General features: G+C 53.1%; 2 protein-coding genes across 8 annotated transcripts in view; one reads left to right on the top strand and one right to left on the bottom strand.

The window, feature by feature from the left end:
* Positions 1-2,132: 2,132 nt before the first annotated feature.
* DENND2D (DENN domain containing 2D) lies at positions 2,133-13,006 on the top strand (the record flags this gene model as incomplete). The annotated part of the gene is made up of 12 exons (XM_080633045.1): positions 2,133-2,187; positions 4,746-4,924; positions 5,390-5,502; positions 5,616-5,685; positions 6,460-6,537; positions 6,632-6,772; positions 8,940-9,088; positions 9,240-9,417; positions 9,862-9,903; positions 10,222-10,312; positions 10,749-10,988; positions 12,266-13,006. 12 exons carry the CDS (start codon positions 2,133-2,135, stop codon positions 12,325-12,327), a joined length of 1,398 nt encoding a protein of 465 aa, XP_080489171.1. The 3' UTR covers positions 12,328-13,006.
* Positions 13,007-16,920: 3,914 nt separating this feature from the next.
* The window catches only part of CEPT1 (choline/ethanolamine phosphotransferase 1), a 31,729-nt gene continuing 25,781 nt past the window's right edge, over positions 16,921-22,868 (bottom strand). For 3 of the 7 annotated variants that reach the window (XM_080632709.1, XM_080632708.1, XM_080632706.1), the window contains exons 6-10: positions 20,925-21,056; positions 19,964-20,122; positions 19,586-19,672; positions 18,518-18,643; positions 16,922-17,810 (exon numbers count right to left, since the gene is read on the bottom strand). In XM_080632709.1, coding sequence (XP_080488835.1) covers positions 17,694-17,810; positions 18,518-18,643; positions 19,586-19,672; positions 19,964-20,122; positions 20,925-21,056 — 621 coding nt within the window. In that variant the 3' untranslated portion in view covers positions 16,922-17,693. Of the gene's footprint in view, positions 17,811-18,517; positions 18,644-19,585; positions 19,673-19,963; positions 20,123-20,924; positions 21,057-22,868 lie in introns of all 7 variants that reach the window. The other 4 variants (XM_080632707.1, XM_080632711.1, XM_080632710.1 and 1 more) reach the window with 4 other exon arrangements.

Raw genomic sequence — 22,868 nt, 5'->3', positions numbered from 1 at the left:
GGGATGCTCACAACGGTGTCCGCCGACCGCGGGGTGTTTGGAGGCTGAACGGATTCCAGCCGGATCCCAGCGGGTTTTCATCAGCTCTGGGGCTGAAAATCCGACACAAAACTCCCCGGGGCTGGTTTAGGGAGCTGAAACAACTTCGGCACTGGGGACCGCGCAGCGCAGGGGCAGCGGGGATCCCACAATGCGCCCGTTTGTTGTCCCGGTGGGCGGCCGCCTTCCAGCAGAAAGAAGCTTTCAGTGGGAATGTTCAAGAGCTCAGCCTCAAGATCTGCTGGATTGGGCCAGGGGCACAAAGGGACAGTGTTCCCTCGGGAGCGGGGAGGCTTCGGAGCTGGGAACAGGGCGCACAGAAGCCGCCGGAGCGGAGTCAAGGCGTTATCGAGGCGGGATCACAGGCAGGGACTTGCCTGAAAGAGAGAAAGCAGAAAAGATTTGTGTGTATGGGGAACAAAACCAAGGAATGCGGGGATTTCTCTGGGCTGAGGGCAGCAGCTGCGTTCCCAAAGTGGCTCCGGTTTACAGGGAAGACGGGATTTTCCTCCAAAATCCAGAGGGAAAACCCCTAACTTTTGATGTCCCCTTCGTGCCAAGAGGAAATTTCTCCCGAGAGCAAGCCCTCAGCGCAAACAAACCCGCTGCCCTCTCCTGCGGGAAGCACGAGTGCTCCTCCACCCATTCAGGATCAGCCACAACCTATCCCGGACCAGCAACTCCCTGATAACCCCAACGAGGCTGCAGCGTCCTGGCCGGGGTAGGTGTCGAAAGCATCCACCCCCTCTGTGAGCTGGCAAATCCCTCCTTGAGCTCCAGCCCACACTCAGGGAAGGGAAGAGCAGGGAAGGGGCTGGGAGGTGTTGTAAAGGAAGAAAGGAGGATGTTTAGTGTAGGAAACCTGTTCTACACCTGCAAACAGCCCCACTCGGGCACTAAGGCTGAGAACTGTGCCCAGCTCATCACACCTAAGGGCCTCATAACCAGTAGCTCTGTGCTTCATTACTGCAAAAACCTAAAGGCAGCAGAGGAAATATGAGGGGTGTGGGATGGGGAAAGGAGATCACTGGTTTTCAAGAGTCTTCCCTTGCTGGTGGGTCTGGAGCAGTAAAACCATGGCTGCATGGCCGGGCCAGGGCAACCACTGTGTTGCAGCACTAAGGAACTGCTGTCCCTGTAACAGAGTCAGATGGCAACTGGCCTCCAGCCTCGGAGCTGGCATCTCTGAGTCACTCTGATATGGGGAATAAATCTCTGTGTGATGAAGAAATGCCAGCGCAACCCAGCTGGCATTCCCAAGTGGAGTCAGGACAAGCTCCCAGGCCATGGAAGTGAAAGCATGGTGGTATCATCAGGCTGACTCCCCATCACATTGCAGTGTGGGTGACCCCAAACCTCCACGGCATGGTTCACCCCAGCAGCACTGGGCACCATCCCTGGCACCAGCAGGTTCCCGGTGGGAGAAGAGCTTGGAGTAGGTAGGGAGGCCAGAGCGGGACTCAGGCAGGGCTGCTGGATGCTTGGGACCACTTGTCCCCCCCTGGTGCAGGGTGAAGCCACCCCTCATTCCCAGGGTCCCTCACTCTGTCCAGAAGTGCCCCATATCCTTCCCCAGACTCCCCACCGGGATGTTCAGCCCCGTTGCAGGGATGCTTATCTCCCTCATTCCCGGTGTCGCCGGGACTCCCCTATCCAGGTCCCTCCCGGGATCCCCCTGCCTGGTGCTCCTGGCTCCCCTGTGCCCCGTGCTCCCAATATCCCCTTTCCCAGTTCTCTCGGATGTCCCATGCGCGCTTCCTGCCGGCATCCTCGTACCCAGCGGTGCTCTCAGCTCCCCCATTCCCGATGCCTCCGGGACCGCCATGCCCGGGGGCTCTCGGTGCCCGGCGCTCCCGGGATCCCACCAGAGCCCTGGGCGGGCTCCCGGTGCCCGGCCGGTGCCAGGTGCTGCCCGGCTCCCCCCGCTCCTCCTCTCCTCTCCTCCCCGCCCCGTCCCGTCCCTCCTCCCCCGGGAAAGCGAAAGCGCGGCGGGCGGAAGCCGAGCCCTCCCCGCCGGGCCGCGCTGCGCCGCACCGGAGCCACACCGGGGCCACACCGGGGCCGCACCGGCGCCGCTCTGCGCCGCGGCCACCATGGCTTCCATCGGCAACTTCTTCCGACGGAGCCTGCGGCGCTCCGGCCGCAGAGGTGAGGGGCGGGAGGGGACGCCGGGGACCGCAGCCGGGCTCCGGGAGGTGCTGGTGCCGGTGCTGGTGCCGGTACCGGTGCCGGGACCGCGGCTGATGGAGCCGACGGCTGCCGGCGGAGCGGGGACTTTCCCGGGCAGGGCAGCGCGGCCACGTCGGGTGCGACCGACGGTACCCGGAGACCGGCATCGGCTCGATCCTGCCCGTGCACGCTCACTCTGCGGAGCGCAGCTCGGGCCGCCCGCCCCGGGGCTTTACCGCGTCTGCCGGGGCTTGCTCCATCCGCAGGGGCTTAGCCCGGTGCACCCTATAGCCCAGGAGCTGCCCCCATACCCGGGGAGCCCCCAGTGGGGTTCCCCACTCCCAGAGCCAGCCCCACGGGTTCCCTATCACCGCATCCCCCCGAGCTTTCCCAGCCGAGTGCCAGGACGTGCCGGAGGACAGAGGGCACCCGCGGGCACACGGTGCCCCACGACGGGTCAGTGCTGCGGGGCTTTCAGAGGACAGCGCAGGAATCGGCACTTTGGGATTTGGGAGCTTTCCCGAGCTACCGGATGGGACAACCTGAGGGTCGGGGCGCTCCCTGCAATTCCCCCCTTTCGGGTGTGTTCTGTGCTGGCTGCCGCTCGCTCTGGGTGCCAGAGAGGCTTTTCCGAGCTCAGCAGAAAAGGGTTGATAAGGAAAAGCCATTTCCTCCCTGCTGGGGCAGGGTGAGTGCTGCAAGCACGGGGAGCAGAGTCCGTGTCCCCCGCAGACCATCGTGCCGGGCCGCGTTGTGCCACATGGGAGCACAGCCCTCGATAAGCACCCCCGGCTCTGGCTGAGGAAGCTGCTTATGCAGCAGGATGGTTTTTAACACCACCAGCCCCGGTGCCCTCTGGGGCGTGCTGGGACCTCTGACGCCACATTAAACCCATCTGCATGGCCCCCAGAGCGCCCCTTCCAGCCCAGGGATGGGTGTTGTGGTCTTGGAGGGTTCAGGCTCTGCCAGGGAGGGCTTTGCAGGCAGATCCCACACTCTGGGCATGTCCCACCACAGTGGATGTGCTTTGGACAGGCCCATGGGTCACTCTGCGAGAGACAGACCTGCACCCGCTGTCACCAACCTCTTCGGAGCAGCTCTTTGGAAACCCTATGGATGAGATGCAAATCCAGCCCTTCCCTGAGAGCGCCTCCTGTATTCCCTGAAATGCAGGGCAGGACTGGATAGGCAGGATTTAACCAGACTTTCACCTTTCCCTGACAATCTCCCATGGGAAAACAACTGATGCTGGTGTCCAGCAAGGATGGGGGACATCAGCAGCCCTCCTCACTGCACAGCCTGGTTCTCTGCGGTCCCACCAGCAACAACCTCCTGCCCCAGGCCCCGTAGGGAGGTTGGACTGGAGCCATTGCTGGAGCATTCCAAGGAGGAGCTGGAGAAGCAAAGAGCATCCTATCAACCCTTTATCCCTGGCCTTGAGCACCTTGGTGATCCCCACCAAGGACAAACCAGAGATGTCCACAGCCGGGTCTCATCCTCGGGATGCTCCTGCTGCAAAGAGATCTCTTTGGGATGACTCTCACCTTGCCAAGAGGAAGGACTTTGCATGCAGAGATGGAGCAGCCTCAGGGTAGAGGCAGGGGTGGCTTCGTGCATGTCCCCACCCCAAGATGGGAAGGGACATCCTGTGATGGGACTGGATGAGCTTTCTGCTCCCATGGGCCCTTGATGGCCTGGAGCAAAGGCTGGAAAGGTGTTGCCGGGCGAAAGGAGGTGGCTGCAGAGCTGGAGGGACGCGCAGACAGGGGTCATGCACCAGGGAGGAGGACAATGGACAACGGCCATGGCCCTGCTGAGCTGTGGCACAACCAGAGGAGCCCAGGACCAAACTGCGGGATGCAGGGATGAATCGCAGGAGTCAGATAACTCCCTCCAGCCACACGTTTATGTTCCTGCCTGCTCCCAGGAGCAGCTCCAGCTTTTCTGTTCCAGCTCCCGATGTTATCAGAGATGAGACCAAGCCCGAGACAGGTTTGGGAACTGAGAGTCACAAGCAGCTGCTGGGAGAGGGAAGGGCTGCTCCACGGCCTGGCTGCAGCCTCACATCAGCCTTTAACTCAGCTCCTTCCCAGCTCCACCATCATCATCCATTGGAGACGTCAGCCTGGGCCCTGTGCCTTGTTTTTCAGGTTGTGGCAGCTGATGCTTCCCAGGGAATCGCTTTGCTCTGGGAGCTGTGGTTTAGGGAAAACCCTCAAGGAGCTCATTTACAATGAGCAGTTCCCAGGACTGAAGACATGGGGCAGGGAGAGGTTGGGATTCATTTTACTGGGGCCTTTGGAGGTGCTCAAACAAGATCTGTGCTGTTTGCTTGCTGCGGCTGTTTTCCCTCAGGGGATAAAGTTACCTGCTGGGAAAGCATTCCCACACCTTCCCACAGCTGCTGGATGCAGAGAATCTCTGCTCTGGGAGTCCCTCGCTGGGATGGAGCAAAGGAGGGCTGGGGGCATCGGATGCCTCTTTGGTTTTCCCTCAAGGACTCATAAAAGCCATTCCTCTTTCCTATCCGTGTCCAGGCAAAGAGGAGGCTCCTGCTGCAGAGAACCCCTCGCGGGTGCCGCAGGGGAAGGCAGGGGAGTGGAGCTCTCTCCTCTATTCTGCTGGCCAGTTCTTCTTTGAGTACCTGGTGGTGGTGTCCCTGAAGAAGATGTCGGATGGACGTTACGAGCCCAAGATAACCTACCAGTTCCCAAAGGTGCGTGGTCCCGTCTCCCCAGGAGGATGAGTTTTCCAAACTCGGAGGAAAAGGGAGTTTTGCTCCATCACAAGAGCCAGGGGAGGTAGAACAGAGAAGGAGCTCATGCCCTTGAGCTGTGGCCCCAAACCCCAGGGCTTTGCCTGCCTGGTCCAAGCCCAGGGCCACAATAATTCCAGGGGTGCTCCATGAATTCGTGTCCCAGAAGGGGAGAAAATCTCACCTTGGGCAGGTGGCACAGGAGGAGAACCCTGTCTGGAGAGTGGCCCCTGGATGCCTCTGCTGTGTCCCATAATCCATGGGGGAAAAGAGGCAGGAACTGGACTCTGGGGAGATGCACAGGGATGCGCAGCATCTTCTGCTCCGGTTTGAGCCAGGGTTTGCTTTGCAACACACTTACCCCATGCCCTGCGACTATGGGCACCCTCCTCCATCACCCTGACTCTTGGCATCGCATCATTCCAGCGTGAGAACTTGCTGAAGGGCCAGAAGGAGGAGGAGGAGCGTCTCCTGCAAGCCATCCCCCTCTTCTGCTTCCCTGATGGCAACAACTGGGCCCCTGTCACCGAGTTCACCAGGTACCAACCCCATTGCAGGCTCTGGGCTGGTGGAACCATCCCATCCTATCCCTTCCCATCCTATCCCTTCCCTTCCCATCCCATCCCATCCCATCCGTTGTCTCTCCTTGCAGTGAGACCTTTTCTTTCGTCCTGACCAACGTGGATGGCAGCAGAAAGATCGGCTACTGCAGGCGGCTGCTGGTGAGCATCTCCCTGCCCATACGCCCATTGCTGGGTCAGTGGTGGCTGTGTCACCCATCCCCATGGTGGGACACGATGCTTCTGCCATACCCAAAGTATGGGGAGGTGCCTTAGGAAGCCACTCGCCTTGACAAAGGTGGTGACAAGCATCAGGATGGCTGCAAAGCCCACCTGAGATCAGGATGGGGATGCGCATCCAGATGCCCTCAACCCTATTTCAAAGGTTGCTTCTGAACTCCTGGGTTTGGCCAGCGCAGGGCCTGCAAGGTGTGATGGAGATGTTCTCTGGCTGCTGACTGATGCACAGCCTGCTTGAACACAGACATAAAGCCCCAGAGCCATGCACCATGGCTTGGTGACTTGCTGGATCCCACCACCCTTCATTCCCTGCTGAAAGGTCCCACTTCTGCATGCAGGGCTGAGCTCTGCCTGTTTGAACTGGATGTCCTGAGGGCTGGAAGCTCAGAGAGTGAATAGACCCAGGAGAGTCCAGTTGGAAAGGGGAAAAGAAGCCTGGGCCCTCATCCCAATGGTCCCTAATTCAGGAGGAGGTGGGATTAGCCCCAAGGACGCCCCAAAGGATGTGTGTCTGGATGGGGGATTTGGGAATACACCAAAGTGATTAATGGCATTGGCATCTGACTCACCCAGCCCCAACAGCACCCATGAACCCCAGCTCTGAAACTCCCCCAGCGAGTGACTGGATATTCCGGGGGTCTCTGGGTGCGTGTGGGGCTGGGTGATGCTCAAACCCCTTTTCCCATCCTTTTCCAGCCATCCGGCCGTGGCGTCCGCCTCCCTGAGGTCTTCTGCATCATCAGCTGCCTGGGCTGCTTTGGGCTCTTCTCCAAGGTAGGGATGCGGTGGTGCCATGGGGCACGGTGCCGGCCCAGCCGCCTCTCTGTTGCCTGCCAGGGTTTCACAGGTCACTTTCCCCCCTGCGCAGATCCTGGATGAGGTGGAGAAGAGGCGGCAGATCTCCATGGCCGTGATTTACCCCTTCATGCAGGGCCTGCGGGAATCACCCTTCCCAGCTCCAGGGAAAACCGTCACCATTAAAAGCTTCATCCCCGAGTCAGGCACAGAGGTTGGTGGGGGTCCATAGGCTGCTCCGACACGGGGAGCCAGGGCTATTGTTGGGAGCACCCTCCACACTCATAGAACCCATGGGTGCAGTGGGTGAGGCTGGAGGCCTCGTGCTCTGGGAGTGTGGGTGCTGCCTCCCTCCTGGCCCAGGAGGAAAGCAGCAAGCAGTGAGGATGAGGATGGAGCCCACCTAGAGGTGAAGCTGCCCCATCTCTGCAGCTCCATCAGCCTTGAGCTGGAGCTGCCAGCCCAAAACCTCCCCAGACAGCATTTAACACATCGGTGCTTGCACAGCCTTTACGTGTGGTGCTTCGGGCTGGGGCTGCATCCTGCTCATGAGCTGGTGTTCGTAGCTCTGAGTGCAGCAGGGAGGGTTGTTGGGGTGCAGGGGTGCTGTGGGATGTCACAGCTGCAGCTCCTGGGGCAGCAGCACCAGAGGGACGTGGAGCTGCTGGAGCGAGGGCAGAGGAGGCCATGGAGATGCTGCGAGGGCTGGAGCAGCTCTGCTCTGGAGCCAGGCTGAGAGAGCTGGGCTGGGGCAGCCTGGAGAAGAGAAGGCTCCTGAAGGGGAGACCTGAGAGCAGCTCCAGTGCCTGAAGGGGCTGCAGGAAACCTGGAGAGGGGCTTGGGACAAGGGCCTGTAGGGACAGGCCAAGGGGAATGGCTTGAACCTGCCAGAGGGGAGACTGAGCTGAGCTCTTAGGCAGAAGCTCTTCCCTGTGAGGGTGCTGAGGCGCTGGCCCAGGGTGCCCAGAGAAGCTGTGGCTGCCCCATCCCTGGCAGTGTTCAAGGCCAGGTTGGACACAGGGGCTTGGAGCAAGCTGCTCCAGTGGAAGGGGTCCCTGCCTGTGGCAGGGGTTGGAGCTGGAGGAGCAGATGCACCAAGCCCAGCCTTTACCTGTGCTAAGCAGATCCAAGCACGGTGCCTGCGGGGCTCCTCTCACCCACACAGAGCCCAGGCTCGTACAGGCAGAGCCTTTCCTTGGGGCAAAACTGGGGTGGAAAACCAAGGAGGATCTGCCCTGGCAGCTTAACCTCAGTGCTGAGCACCCAGGGCTGCATCCTGCTGGGGTGGGCCTGAGAGCGAGATCCCTCCTGTCCAGGGCAATGTAGCAGCTGGATATCAAACTGCAGGAGGTTGCTTCATCCCGGCACGCCTGTGCAAGGGCTCTGCGGGTTGCTCAATGCTCTGGCCAAGGGCCCGGCCGTGGCAGCGCAGCTGGGGGTGATGGGAGGATGGGTAAGGAAGTTCTTCGAAAGAGCTGAGCTCTGGGGCTCCAGGCGGGGGCTGAGCGGGTGGAGGAGATCAGGGAGAAGGCAGGGAATAAAATGTGGGAGCTGGGATCGTGCAGGATTGGTGCAGGAAAGGGGCTGGGGAGCCCGGCCAAGCCCTGTGCTGGGAGATGCTGCCTGGCACATTAACAGGGATTTTCCCCCTCTAAAGCTGGGAAGAGGGGCCAGGACTGGGTCGTGATGCTCCTGTTAACCCATCCGTGGTCACCAGCTCGGGGCTGCCTGCAGCAGGGCACAGCTTCCACCCAGGTTTGGGAGACCTGCCTGCAGTAAAGCCAGCGGCACAGACAGACCGCCTACAAATGGCCATGAAATCATGTACTTTTGGGCCACCCTAGCCAGGAATCAGCGGGCTGGCCCTAGAGAGGCTTCTGAGGAAGCTTTGTGGGCTTTACAGCCCTTTCCTAGAAGCTGCTGCTACCAAACAAGCTGTCAGGCACTGAGATGGGGGCACATCCCTGCCCATCTCCTATCAGCGACTTGTGAGCACTGGAAAAAGAGGCATTTTGGTTAAAAACCCAGTGCTCAAATAACTAAATCCCACAGTGCTACTGGCTCCCTGCAGCCCCAGTGCTGCACAGCCCAAATCCCCAGGCAGGACAAGATGAGGTTTGCTCCTTGCAGAGGGATGCGGTGCTCAAAGGCAGGTTGGACACAGGGGCTTGGAGCAAGCTGCTCTAGGGGAAGGTGTCCCTGCCCGTGGTAAGGGGTTGGAACTGGAGGAGCTTTAAGGTCCCTTCAACACAAACCAATCTGTGGGTCTATGATTCAAAGCTGCTTCACGCTCTGAGTCATTGATTGCTCCCACATCACCTCGGGAGGCCAGGGGAGAGCTGCACCTCCTAAGCCGGGATTTGGTGGCTCTCACTTGGCAGCTCATTGAGCTCACCCGGCCTGTGGATGCCCACCTGGAGCACGTGGAGTTTCAGGCTCTGCTCCAGCAGCTCAGCCCCCAGCTCATCCTGCACATCTTTGCCTCCGCCGTGCTGGAGCGACGGCTCATCTTCCTGGCGCAGGAGCTCAGGTGAGCCTGCCCTGTTCCTTACAAACCAAACCACCCTTCAGACCCTTGGAGGAGGGAAGGATGCAGCTGAGCTTGGGGTGGGATATTCCCTCCAAGTGCTGAAATCCCCTTTCCTCGTGCAATGCCACCACGATGGCTCCTTGTCCCGCAGCATCCTCTCACAGTGCATCCATGCGGTGGCCGCTCTCCTCTACCCCTTCACCTGGGCTCATACCTACATCCCCGTGGTACCCGAGTGCCTGCTCGACACCGTCTGCTGCCCCACGCCCTTCATGGTCGGCATCCAGATGCGGCACCTGGAGCGGGTCCTGGACCAGCCGATGGAGGAGGTATTTCATCCGGGCAGGAGAACACATCCGGATGGAGCCATTGGGTACTCAGTGACCCTGGGGCTGGGATGGCTCCAGGGCTGGAGGCTCTGGTTATGCCCTTTTCCCATCCATGGAGGCTGGAGATTGGGGTTTCTTGCATGTCCCCTCCTGTTGGCAATGTCTCCACATCCCCCTTGGCACTGCCGGACACCTCAGGCCCTACAACCCTGACCCTGGGTATCAGGGAGCTGCTGTTGGCATCATCCCAGCCTTGCAGAAGTGGAGACGAGCCACCAAGCCTGCAGCACACACAGTCCCTGGGGGGTACCCTGCTCCCTCCAGCACAGAGGGACCCATCCCACGCTCATGGGCTGTGGACACACTGCTCTGAGCCCAAAACAGGTGGAAGGAAGCCCAGATGCCTTGGTAGGGCTAAACCTGGTCCTCTCTGCTCCCTTCTAGGCTCTGATCATTGACCTCTGCCAAGGGAAGATCCTCCGGGCGGTAGGTACCCCCATGCAGGGCTTGGGGCTGGGGTGAGCTCTAGGAAGGGCCCCTTTCCCCTCCAGTACCAGCTTCCCAGCAGCCTTCACATTCTGGAGGGCAGAGACATCTCAGTGTCACCCATCCAGGAGGAATGTCCCATGAAGGGATGTCTATGGCCACTGCATCCAGCTTGCATGGTCCACGTGTTGGACATCCCACTCCCAGCATCACCCTGCAGTGATAATCACCTAACTGGGCTGCACTAACCACTGCCTGTGCCCATCTCAGCCGGGTTCCCACCAGTATCACGTTCTTCATGGCCCCGTTGCCTTCCAGGTTGGTGATGAGGAGGAGATCTTGCCCATCAAGCTGCAGAACGAGATGCTGACGTCTCTGAACAGGCACAACAACAACAACAACGTACACAGTAAGGATGCCTCTTTCTGTACAGTAAACCACACACAAGCTGCTCTCTGCAGATGGCCAAAGTCCTCAGTGAAATTATATCCCTAAAGGGACCTGGCCTGGGATGTTTCTGCCCCAATTTGCAACCAAATGCAGCCACAGGAGGGAAATCCCTCGGCATTTGCCCTGTCCTGCAGAGCACAAGCGCAGGAACACCTAATTCTGCTGATAAAACCAGCTTTTGCCAATATTTGGCCTGCAAAGATGCTGCCACCCTGGAAAGCAAAGAGCAAAGAGGCAGTGCTCCCTCAGCAAAAGGTCTCATCTCAGTTTAGTGGCAGAGGGAGGTTTTAAGCAAATCATTCCTTGCGATGCAAGCACAAGAGGTTAAAATGAGACCGTCCTTTGTGCGTTCAGAGGTCTCATCCCCACCTCTCGTGCTCCGTGTCCTCTTCCAGCACCCGAGCAGGTGAACACACTCGTCTCCGAAGCCTTTGTGCACTTCTTTGTGCGAACGGTTGGCCACTACGCCTCGCACATCAAGTGGAGCAAAAGTGGATCAGGAAGCTTCCAGGAGCGAGCCTTCTGCAAAGCCATCGCCTCCAGGGCCAACCGCAAGTTCGTGAAGAAGTTTGTGAAGACCAACATGTTTTCCCTATTTATTGAGGAAGCAGAAAAGAGCAGGATCCCCCAGGAAGGTAACGGTCCCATCTCTCCCCTCTCTGGGTGGGTGAGCTCTGCAAAGCTTGGTTAAGCGAAAGAGATGCTCCATGCACAGAGAAGGATGCAGCTTGAGGCTGAGGGGCCTCAGGGCAGTGAGCAGCACCCGTTTGCTTCAACAGCTGCATTTCTCTGTCCTTCTGAAGCAATCAAAGCCATCCCTGGGCTCATTTCAGGTCTCGTTGCTTGCCTGTGATGGGGCAGCTTCCCCAGAGCGCGGTGTTTCGGCAAACAGGCCAGCAGCAGAACAAATATTTGGCTTGGACACAGGCAGCAGCTGGGAGCTGGCTCCTGATGGTGCTGCCTGTGAGCCCTGACTCATCTCTGCACAGCCGGGCTGGTCCTTCCCCCCTCCCGGGCATTTACAGGGCACTGGGCAGAGCTGAGACTGCTCCCAGCCTGGCATAAGGGCAAATGGGAGACAGAGGGTGAGGAAGCCACCCAAAACACCTATCAGTGGCCAGAGACATCCTGGCATTACATTGGCTTGAGGCCGTTTCCTCTTGTCCCATCCCTTGTTCCTTGGGAGCACAGCCCAGCCCCTCCTGGCTCCATCCTCCTGTCAGGCAGTTGTAGGGAGCCATCAGGTCCCCCCTGAGCCTTCTCTTCTCCACACTGAACCCCCCAGGTCCCTCAGCCCTTCCCCATCACACTGTGCTCCAGGCCCTGCACCAGCTCCAGTGCCCTTCTCTGGCCCCGCTCCAGCCCCTCAAGGTCTCTCTTGCAGTGAGGGGCCCAGAGCTGAGCACAGGATTTGAGGTGCAGCCTCACCAGTGCCCAGTGCAGAGGCACAATCCCTGCCCTGGCCCTGCTGCCGCACTGGTGCTGATCCAGGCCAGGATGCTGGGGGCTTCCCGGCTGCCTGGGCAGACATGAATCTAGGTTTGCTTGGAGTTGGGAAAGAGGGATGGCCCAATCCCAGCTTTCTCATCATATTCCCAGTCTATGTCACCTTCTTGGCTACTACCCTGGGAACAGGGTCTCCAATTTTCTCTCTTTCTTGGGGGTTGGAGAGGAAACTGAACAGGAGTGAACACGTGGGTGAAAACCCTAGCCTAACCCAGCATTATAAAGCCTGTTTTGGGTAGGTGGGAGGGATGGGGAGGAACTGCAACAATCCTGGATTTCCCTGGGGTCCTCACCTGCCCACAGTTGCCCATCACCCAGCACAGTTTGGCTCCTGGAGTGCATCTGCCTTCCCAGGACTGTGCAGCCCAACGCTTGCCTCTCACCAACCACCTCTCCTCACCCACAGCGTATTTCCAGCGGAAAATAACAGAGTACCAGGAACAGAAGAAACACCGAAGGGATTCCTGAAGCCTGGCCTGGAGCAGGGTCACTGCCAGCAGCACCACGCAGCACGGACTCTGCCTCATCCAAGGGCAGAGCACCCCGGCCTCTGTTGGATCTGTCCACCAGTTCCTACCCATCCGTGACTCATGAGCTGTATGGGCAGCACCAAACACCAGTTTCCAGCTTTTCTCTTTTTCCTCAGGGCATCGTGGCACTGGAAAACTCTGTTAGCACAGAGCTAGCAAGCAGGCTGTGCTCACTCCTCTGCTCTCGCTAGCACCAGGCACAAACTGCAGCTCCCAGTGCCCAGCCCTGTGCAGAGACTTGGACCCACCAGGACCTCAGGCAGCACCGAGGGAAGTCAGGGAGCTGGCTGCAGGACAAGGAAGGCTGTAGAGTAGTTGTTAGAGAAGAAGATGAGTAGAAATAGTGTTATTTCCCATGCAAACAAAGCTAGGGTTTGCAAATCAATAACATCCTATGGGACAAGCTTCCAAGGTTTCTATTATTAACAACTGTTTCATAGGATTTTCTATCAAGATACACTCATTGTTAAATAGCAGCAGGAACGGTTGTGGTGGTTTCCTCTACAGCAGCTGCCTGGGACCACTTAGAGCCCAGTTTAGCTCTTTATAGAAACAAAAAGAGTCTTTTCCAGCAGGTTATTTATTTGTGCTATAAGCAAACTGTGAAGGCCACAGGGCTGTGTTTTGTAGTAGAGGGAAATGGCTGATCAACAGCTTCGAGTGGGGAGGAAGTATTTGTTAAATCCAGCAGTAAAACACATCAACATCCTCCTTATCTCTGGTTTTGATGTCAACTTCTTTCAAACCCTCGCAGTTCATTGAAGCCCTGATTCTGAAATGATGCCTGCAGCTGAGTTAAAGCTGAACTCTGGTTCTCCCCCTTTCCTAATGCACTCGTCCAGGGAATAAATACTGCAGCAGGGGAAGCTGGGTTTCCTTCCCAGACAAACCAGGGCCAGATACTTCCCGCAGCAAGGGCTGGGGTTCCTGATCAGCAAGTTTCAAGGGTTGGTCTGAACACTGAAAAGAAGCTTGATATTATCATTACTCACCTCACTGGTGCAAACTGGCCAGAGCTTTAGTGCCCTTCCTTTAATGCCAGAGGGTGACGTGCTGCCTATTGCAAGAAGTGTGCACTTCCCTATGGCCAATCAAGATGACACCATGCTGAAAGGGCAGATGCTGAATAAAATACCCTATTGCCTTCCTTTGAGCACAGCCTGCCTCCCTCAAACCTCCTGGCTGGTAGGTAGGGAGATGGTCTTTGCTGCTAGAGACACCAGGGGACACTCAGCTGCTGTTTGCCAGGAGCAGGACCGCATCCAGGGCTCAGGTCACGCTGCAGCACATCAGAACTCACAGCATATTTCCCTTCTGCAAAGCTTTGTCTAACACTTGATCTGCATCTACAAGAGTCAGTAAAACACTGCCAAGAAATGTTTCCCTGAACGGGAAAGTGCTCATTTATTCTGCTAAAGCATTAACATAGTTCCCAGCATAGCATTGGCCAACTCACACTCATGCAAACTACTCCTGGGCACGGACTGGGAGTCAGCACAGGAATCCTTCCTGATCTGTGGTTCAATTCCTGCTATGCAGCTGCCCAGCTTGGAAGATAAGGTTCATGTTTTGGCATGTGTCACCCTCTGCCAGCTGCCTGGGTGCCAGCAAATAGCCCTGGGCATATTTAACCCACCAGAGCCAATGCAGTCAGTATTGCTAAGTGCCGTCATATTGTGCCAATACAATAACAGACACAGCTTCTACCTCAGATCACTTCCCTCCTGGCTCTAACCTCTGAACAGAGCTGCTGTCTTCACCTCCTGCTCTCTGAAGACAATTAAACATCTCTGCAACGCCATTCCAAATGCAAAGATGGGGCAGAGCAGCAGCACTGGATGTACCTGGTGCATGCAGGGTAGGAAGGAAAGAAGACACAAATACTTGTAGGAAACAAGACTGACATTCAAATGAAACAGAAACAGGCCCTGAGGTGTCTTGACCTGCCTCTTTGCTGCATTAAACTGCTTGCCAAAGCAAGGAGCTTCCTTTACCGGTTCTTGGCAGAGACAACACTCCAACCCCAAGCTGCAATTTGCAGCTTGCCTTCAGAGTTTCAGGGGAAAACCTGCTTAACACAGACAGGTTGTGTTTGCATTGAAGGGAGTGCACCCAGATAGAGGCCTTCCGGGAAGCTCAACAGGCTCCTGCAAAAGCTCCTCCTTCCGAGCTTCTTCTGAAGGCAACAGAAAGTGAAAAAGCACAGCAAAAAGTCAGGCTGAGCCCACAAAACCTCTGTTTCTCTTCTCAACTCCTCGGGCAGCCTCAGCTCTCCAAGTCTATCGAAGACAAACAAGACAGCACTGTAATGTTCAAGCACCAGGGGTAAAGTTCATTTCTGCCATTCTTTATTATAGATATTGTATAAATGCCTCTACCTGCAGCAGTAACTATTCCCTGATAGCACTGAAACTTCATGAGGATAGAATTAGGGACTTTTCCTGGCTGCCTGAACACAGAGGCCATTCAAACATCCAGGTGGCAAAAAGCTCAGGGAAAGGTGTCCAATTGCATTGCCTGAACATCAACAGGCTTGGGCTTAGACACATTTGGAAACGCAGGTTTCCTTCTGGATAACCCTATAAAGATTTCAGTTCTTCACCAAGTATTTGTGACACATCATTTGGAGCAGCTTCATCTTAAAACCTTTGAGACAAAGAGCATGTCTTTCCTTGTCTGCATCCCTAGAAAGCACTCCCGGGAGTTCTGTACCCACTTCATGCTGATGAAGAGACACAAATGGTTTGTGAGATCCGAGACAGGCCCCCAGCACCTTAAAATCCTTCCAGGTTTTTTGTCTTGTAGAATTCATCTTGCTCACTGCTTGAAGGGCAGCAGCAGAGGCTGGAGTATCCAGATCAAACCTTCACGCAGCTGAATGCAGTTCCAGCTAAATAAACCACTTATCTGAATTCCAGTTCTATCTAAAGCTGTGATACTGGAGAGGCAGCTGCCACCTTACTGAGAGCATCTCCAGTGTGCACCAAGGCACTTGGACCACCACAGCTCCAGGACACTTCAGAGCTGTGCTCCAGGTATGTGATGAGGATGCAGGAGCCAAACTCTTCCCTCAGGCTTCAGCCTGGCAAGGAGCCCTTGGGGACCCATAGGGTCAGGTACCCCAAAGAGCCCTTGGCTGCACTGGCCATAAAATAGCTGCTCACAAGCATGCAAGTGCCTGGGAGTTAAGGTCAAAGCAGGGAAATGTACATTAGTTTCCTCCTCATCCTCAGAATGTTCCTCCTTTCCCCAGTGCCTCAATCCCAACATATGACCTGCAACTCACTCACTGAACTGGTATCAGCCCTCAGGAAGGAACCAAGACTCTTCCAACCAAAGACCCAAACCAGAGCACATCCACATGCTGCAGCTCAGCTGACAAGGTCAGCATCTCACTTCTGCTTCCTGCAACATCTCAACCAGGGGCCCCAGGTCTTTCCTCACAGAGACGCACACTTCAGCAACTGAACCAAAGCCATGCTGTGCTCTCTAGCACAAGCAGTCCTGTGTCTCTGCAAGGACACAACTTGGGAATGATAGCCTGACACTGGGCACGGCCCCAGGGATGTGGAAGAAGGGACTTTAAAGCTCTCCAGTCACTGAAGAAACTGCTTTTTCTTCCCACTTCTTGAGCTCGTTTTCTAACCATTAGTGTATCACAGGAAATACACATCACCACTTCCTGGCCAAGGGGGATTTTGATTTATTGCTGTTGATGTTTATCATTTTAAGTAAGCTGCATTTAATTCCCTCCAAGAAGAAACACATGCAGGTGTCTTCAGGTACTGCTGCGGCTCTAGGTTCCCAGTAGACACAGGCATTATCTTACCATCTTGAGATGTTTCATGCTCAGAGGGCTAGGATTTCAACCTAGCATCCCCCACCATCTCCCAAGCAGCCCCACAACAGCCATGGCAGATCCTGCTCTGGAGACATTCCCTTTGCCCTGTACAGCAAGCCTAGGCACTCTGTTCAGGGGCTGAAGTTCCCCTCAATGCCTTTGGCACATACTGCAGCACTTCACTACTGTGCAATTAAACCCTCCATTAAATCTAACTTAGCCCCCCTGATGCAGTTCATAGAATCACTGAATGGTTTGAACTGGAAGGGACCTTAAAGCTTATCCACTTCCAACCCCCTGCCATGGGCAGGGACACCTTCCACTAGAGCAGGTTGCTCCAAGCCCCATCCAATCTGGCCTTGAACACTGCCAGGGATGGGCAAACCCACATGGCACATCACCACACGTGGCAAGCACTGGAACAGCCCCACCAACGTGGGGATCAGTTGCTTAGCTCAGTTCACCCCAGTTAAAATGGTATTAAAAGAGCAGCAAGAAAGCCCACCCCAAACTTACTGCACTACATAGCAGAGAAAGCTCTTGGAGAGCCTGGAATGACAACACTACACACCTAAAAGCATTAGAAAGTGGCTAAGTAACAGGCTGGGTTGAACATCATCACTCCAAGTAAGGCAGAGCAACACAGACATCTGAAGACAACTCTTGCTCTCAGAATTCTTATTTATTAAGAGCAGAAAGGAAATTTTGCCGAAGTTTCATACATAAAAAAGTAAACCGTAAAACTGGAGTCTTTCCACTGAAGAAAACTGAGCAGGAAGTGGGCTTTTTTAGATACTGTTTATTTAAAAAAATAAAATTGACAAAGATACCACACTATTTTGCACTCCTCACCCCTTGACTCGCAGAACCCTGTTCAACACATCATCCTTTAGCAAGAAACCGCTTTAACCAGCAACGCACAAGCAAAGGAACCACCTCGGTCTGGACTCAAGCCCTGAGAGCTGCTTCAGCTGCACAAGTAGTGAGATATCTCTGGTTTTACCAGCTCAGGTCTTTAGTAAATAAATTTCAAGTGGACACTAAACAAGTATTTCACTAAGAGATGATGAAATATTAAAATTAAAAGCAAGTCGTATTGCAGCTGTAATTCTACTACATTAGAAACGTCAGTTGTTGGGGATCCATTCACCATAGAGAGATTAGTTTGTAATCAAGGTAATTACAAAGACAGAGCATTAGTCCCTGCATGCTTCCCTGGGCTTCGAACCAAGAGTCGACTACATGTAGAGTTGACTAAGGTGTACTTGGAATTCACTCTCTCAGGCAGGAGACTAGTTAAGGAGTGTTACTGATAACAAAGAATAAAAGTTATACAACACTGATAATTATAAATTACTTTGTTCTTATCTGCTTTTTGCCTTAGTCTCCTATGTATCTTCACATCCTTTCATGTAGAAAAACCAACTCTTTCTTTAGTTCTCCTTCTGGTGACTCCCCGTTTCCTAATGGTGGTTAGAATGCGTGGAGGACTTGATTCGGAACACGTGGATGTGCAGATGGGCAGCAATCTGATTGCACACACTGACACAGTATCGGAGCAAATCAAAGAGAGAAAAGATCTGCCAAGGGAAAAGAATGACACATTGAAGTCTGTGTTTTCATAGCACCTTCAGAATAAAAACCCTGGGGTCTTCTTTTCATAAAGTGAATCTCCAACTCTATAGGAATAATCACTCAGGAAGAAAAAAGTTTCCAGGCATGCTGGGCTTGCTTCCAGCTTTATTAAGAACAGACTTAATTCTGAAGTCAGAAGGGGGAAAATAGTTATAGTGGCTATACAGATACTGTGAAGTGCCCCATTAGCTCTGAATGGGGATAACCATACTGAAAATATCCGTTTTATTAAAAGGTTAACACTGCATTTTGGTAGATAACACTTGAGTGCTTGCTAAGCACCCGTGAGCTTAACTTCAGGTATTTTTATCTAATGGGCTGTTAGTAATGACAGATGAACATGCCTTCAAGAGCTTAAGGCACAGCCAAGCTACACTCCCTGCACATAATGAATTCCCTTGCTAACCAGACACAAACACAAATCCTCAAAATATCCTATTTAAAGCTTGAGTATTTGCTACATTGCTTTAAAACTGTTTGAACTATACACCAAACCAACCACGTTTACCTCTTAGCATCAGTTCTATTTAAAATTAACTCAGTAAAGTAGGTTTCCATCACCCTGCAGAGTCAGGCAGACTCAAGCAGTGCAAACAGGGTTTGTGGAAGAGCACTCAATGCTTGTGGTGACTGCTGACAATCCTGTACTTACCAGAGCAACCCAGAGTACAATGTACTCATCAATAAAGCTGTTAAAATACTGGTCAAGAAACAACAGTGCTGGGCCTATAAATGCTGTGTCGTAGAGGTGCATCTCACTTTTGGTCATGTGGGCAACCTACATTAAACAGAAAAAGAAGTGTAAGAAGTAAATATACACCAGATAAGGTAGAACGACTTCAGACTACACAAAGCCAAAACACCCAAAGTTCAAGCCGCCTTACCAGAAGATATATAGTCATGGAATGGTTTGGGTTCGAAGGGACCTTAAAACTCATCCAGTTCTAACCTTCTGCCATGGGCAGGGACACCTTCCACTACAGCAGCTTGCTCCAAGCCCCATCCAGCCTGGCCTTGAACACTGCCAGGGATGGGGCATATCAAGTACTTCAGTAGTGGCAGCAATACTGTTTTAACCATGAAAGTCTACAGCTATACAGGAAGGTCTGCAGAGAAGCATCTTCTCAGAACAAAGAATGTAGCTACAGGAAAAAACCTAAGACATTTTCCAGCCCACAAACTCTTCCTCCTGCCAGAAACAAAGCAGTGAAATGGGAGTAGACTGGGAAGTTTTAAGGTTTAGCTGAGCCTGGAAACAAAACCTGCTGCGAGATCTTCAGAACTCAGATACTTGGTATTCCTCTCCCTCCTGCTATCTGTTCCCATCCCATAAGGAGCACCACCTTTCTCTGGTGTGGCCTTCCCACACTCCCGCACATGCACAGCAGACGTGCTACACCACATCGTCACTTCTACCAGCCCAACAGTTGATGTGACTGTGTAGCAAACGGATCTTAGTAGGAAATCAACTTTTCTTCCATGATGAGTTACATCCAACACTGATCCAGTGCATGTGGCAACGCAACACAGGCCTGCAGAACCAGGATGCAGGTTCAGCCTGTGGGGCAGCAGTTGCTTAATCCCTCATTCATTCTGTTCAACAGGGCCTCCTCTCATCCATCTGCTCCTTGGTACAAACCTGTTGTTAATTTTAGCCACTATTTCTCTCCAAGTAAGTTAAACCCTGAGCAACTGTTCCAAACCTCAGCAGCTCTGTCACCTTGTCTCTCCCCAAACACTCCTCTCCTCTGCACTTGCATCTGAGTGGGGTTTCAGTTCCAGCCCAGCTCACGTGTGTGCAAATACGCTGCAAAAGGGTGAATAAACAGCTGAGAAAGGGGAAGAAACAGAACACAGGCAACTGTAAGCTGTGCTGCACTGACTGTGTAACCATAGCCTTAGCTTGAGGTTTACCACTGCCCTTTCAAACAGAAGAAAAGCTCTGCTGCACCTCCGAGCTACTAAAAATAAGTAAAGCATGAGTATGGCTTCGGTACACAAACAGAAGTCAGTTCTCACTGGAATAACCAGAGAACTTTCAACTCCACAAAAGGTTTTACTCCAATAACAAGAAACTTACGGGTTCTGGCACACTTACCACTAGTTTGTTTGTTATCTTAGCAGATACAAAACCAAAAGTGAGTATATATAAGCAAGGATGCCGTTCAAAGAGCTGCACTGCAGATTTCTTGTAAATCATTGCAGCTAACGCAATCACTGACCCAATATGAAGAAAAGGGGAAAGGACACTCGTTCCCTAGAGAGAGGGATTAAAAGCATTAAGTTAATAAAATGTACATGTTGCAGAGAAGCCTCTGAGCCAAACACATGGCGTGCAATGGGTGGGGTTTGATTAAAATCACATTAAAAACATGTCTTTTTGAACACTAACAGGACAAAAGGTGAGGCAACTCAAGCAAGTGTCAGCTGAGAATGTGGTTCTGACACGTCACATAGGCCCTGGCTAACACTGTTAGCAAGAGTAGGAGACCAAACTTGTACAGCTTCCTCTGTGCCAGCAAGAAAGCAATTAAACCAGCCTGTTTGGTGGCAAATAATTATTAGGCTGGTAGAGAATTGCCTTTTGGAAAACTTCCAGGGCTCCAGGATCAACCACCACCTTCACAAACAGAAGGAGGTGCTTGTGCAGATGCCTCCACCTGCACTCCTTCACTGGCAATATGACCAAGGCAGATCTTTACAAGACACAAAACCACAACCAATCCTCTTAAACTTCCTTCTGAATGGATTTTTACACCAGACTTTTCTATGAACAATTTGGGGGAAAGTGTATTTATACAACCTGCATCATATGATCAATTCAAAAGCAAATATCAAAGTACCATGAGCACTTTTAAATACTCCAAAATGTTAAAACTCTTGACTCCTAAAGCTACTGTTCTTACACAGACAATATTAACTTGTTTTTCCGAAGCCAAGCAAGGAAATGAAAGTAAAACATTTCATATGTAGGAGGTATTATGTCAAATAACAACTCACAGCATGGCTGAAGAGCCTCAGCACGCTGCACAGTAACTAAGGCAGGACAAAGTACTTACTGCTATAGTGGATCCGTTTTTGCCAACTCCACCTGTGAAGATCACACCAAAGTAGTTTGTACAGGAGAATATGGTTCCTGCCACAGTACAGAGAGCTGGGAATATTTTCATCTGGATATTCAGTATTGGAATCTTAATGGAAGAGAAACAAGAAGTTAGGATACGCACAAGGAAGCCAAACTGGGATTAATACTTCTGGTGCACTCAAACACCCCACTTTCCAATACCACGTTGGCTCTTCTTTCTCTGCTATGCAGAGATTTAAATTTCTAGAAGGCACAGAGAAATATGTGGTTTTGTCCCCAATAATCCTTCCATCAAGCTTTCCATAAAGCCAGGCTTATCTTCAGTTACCTGAAAAGAGCCATCAAAAGCAGAGAAGTGGACAGACAGCAAGAACTGGCTAGCTCAATCACCCAGCCAGCACATGGAGGAGAAATGCAGCAGTCATCTTTTCTGAAGCTGGGTGTAAAACTCACAGCTGCAGCCCAAGATCAAACTGAACAAAGCAAGAGCTATTGGAGGTGATGAAACAAAGTCCCTTAAACTGGATCCTACCTTATAGGCAAGACAAGGGAAGCAAACAGACATCAGACAAGTTATCTCAGTCAGTGAGCCAGGAGAGCAAGCAATGAGGTTGCTAGAGGCCTGGAAAATGAACACAGGCAGGAGTTTTCTCCATTACTTAACAGCAGTGTTTCAAGAACAGGAGAAGCTACAAGTGAAGAAGGAAGAGTTCAGAGTAAACCACAGGAAATACGTTATGGAAGCAAGTGTTTAGAGAGAACAACCCAAACCTTCCCGACTCTATACAACTACTAAAGGTCTTTATGGGCACTCAATTCAGGAACTAGAGTCACGGCAACTCAAACTGAAGAAACACATTTTGCTCCCTAACAGCAAGGAGTGCAACTACATACAGAAGCCCAAGTGAGGTCAAGTTGTTTCTATTTCTCTTCAAATACACTCTCAGTGTAGCTTTTGGCAGGTAAAGATCACAAGTTCTCTCTTGCATTCAATAACAATCTGTCTTTTCAGGGCACAAAGAGGAGGCAGGGCCAGCTTTAACCTTGCTCTTAGGCAGCCTACAGACCACCTCCCCAAATCACTGCCCTTGCAGGCTTCTGCCTGGCAGTTTTGGGACGCTTGGATGTATTTCTCCCTTGCTCAGGCTGCACTGTTACATCAGAAAACCTCTTCTGAAAGACAGTAAAGGAAGAATAATGACAAGTGAACAGGAGGCCACATTGCCACAGAGTGTAATCATTCACTGATGAGAAGTCCCGTGCTTTGTAACAAGGTCTCTCAGTCTTACAAAGGAAGGTACCTGTGCTGCCCTCTGCTTCACAAACAATGCTTGGGTATTTCTTTAAAGAATAAGGTGATTTTGCTCTTCTACAGGAAGAACAGCACAATGTCAAGCTTCACAGAGGAGTCAAAAGACATTAAGCTTGACATATCCCAAAGACAAGGGGAGTTTGCTGGGAAAAGCACCCTGTGAACTCCCAACTACTACTAATGCACCTGAGAACGATGTCAGGAAAGGCAGAATCATCACTGAATCCCAACCTGGTTTGTGTTAGAAAGGAGCTTAAAAGCTCCTCCAGCTCCAACCCCTGCCACAGGCAGGGACACCTTCCACTAGAGCAGCTTGCTCCAAGCCTCTGTGTCCAACCTGGCCTTGAACACTGCCAGGGATGGGGCAGCCACAGCTTCTCTGGACACCCTGGGCCAGCGCCTCAGCACCCTCACAGAGAAGAACTTGCGCCTAAGAGCTCATCCCCCTGGCAGGTTAAAGCCATTCCCCTCGTCCTATCACCTCCTCATAGAAGAATGTGACCGACACTCTTCTAACTTATGATTTATTAACACTCTCCTTTTTGTTTCCACTGGGAGCTCCATCAGTGATGGGGTTTAGACTGCACTTATCCAGCAGAAACAATT

This window comes from Psittacula echo (genome assembly GCF_963264785.1).
Source record: "Psittacula echo genome assembly, chromosome: 22".
NCBI classification, from domain to species: domain Eukaryota; kingdom Metazoa; phylum Chordata; class Aves; order Psittaciformes; family Psittacidae; genus Psittacula; species Psittacula echo.
Note: the sequence above shows the minus strand (reverse complement) of the source record. Positions and strands in the feature narration are given on the sequence as shown.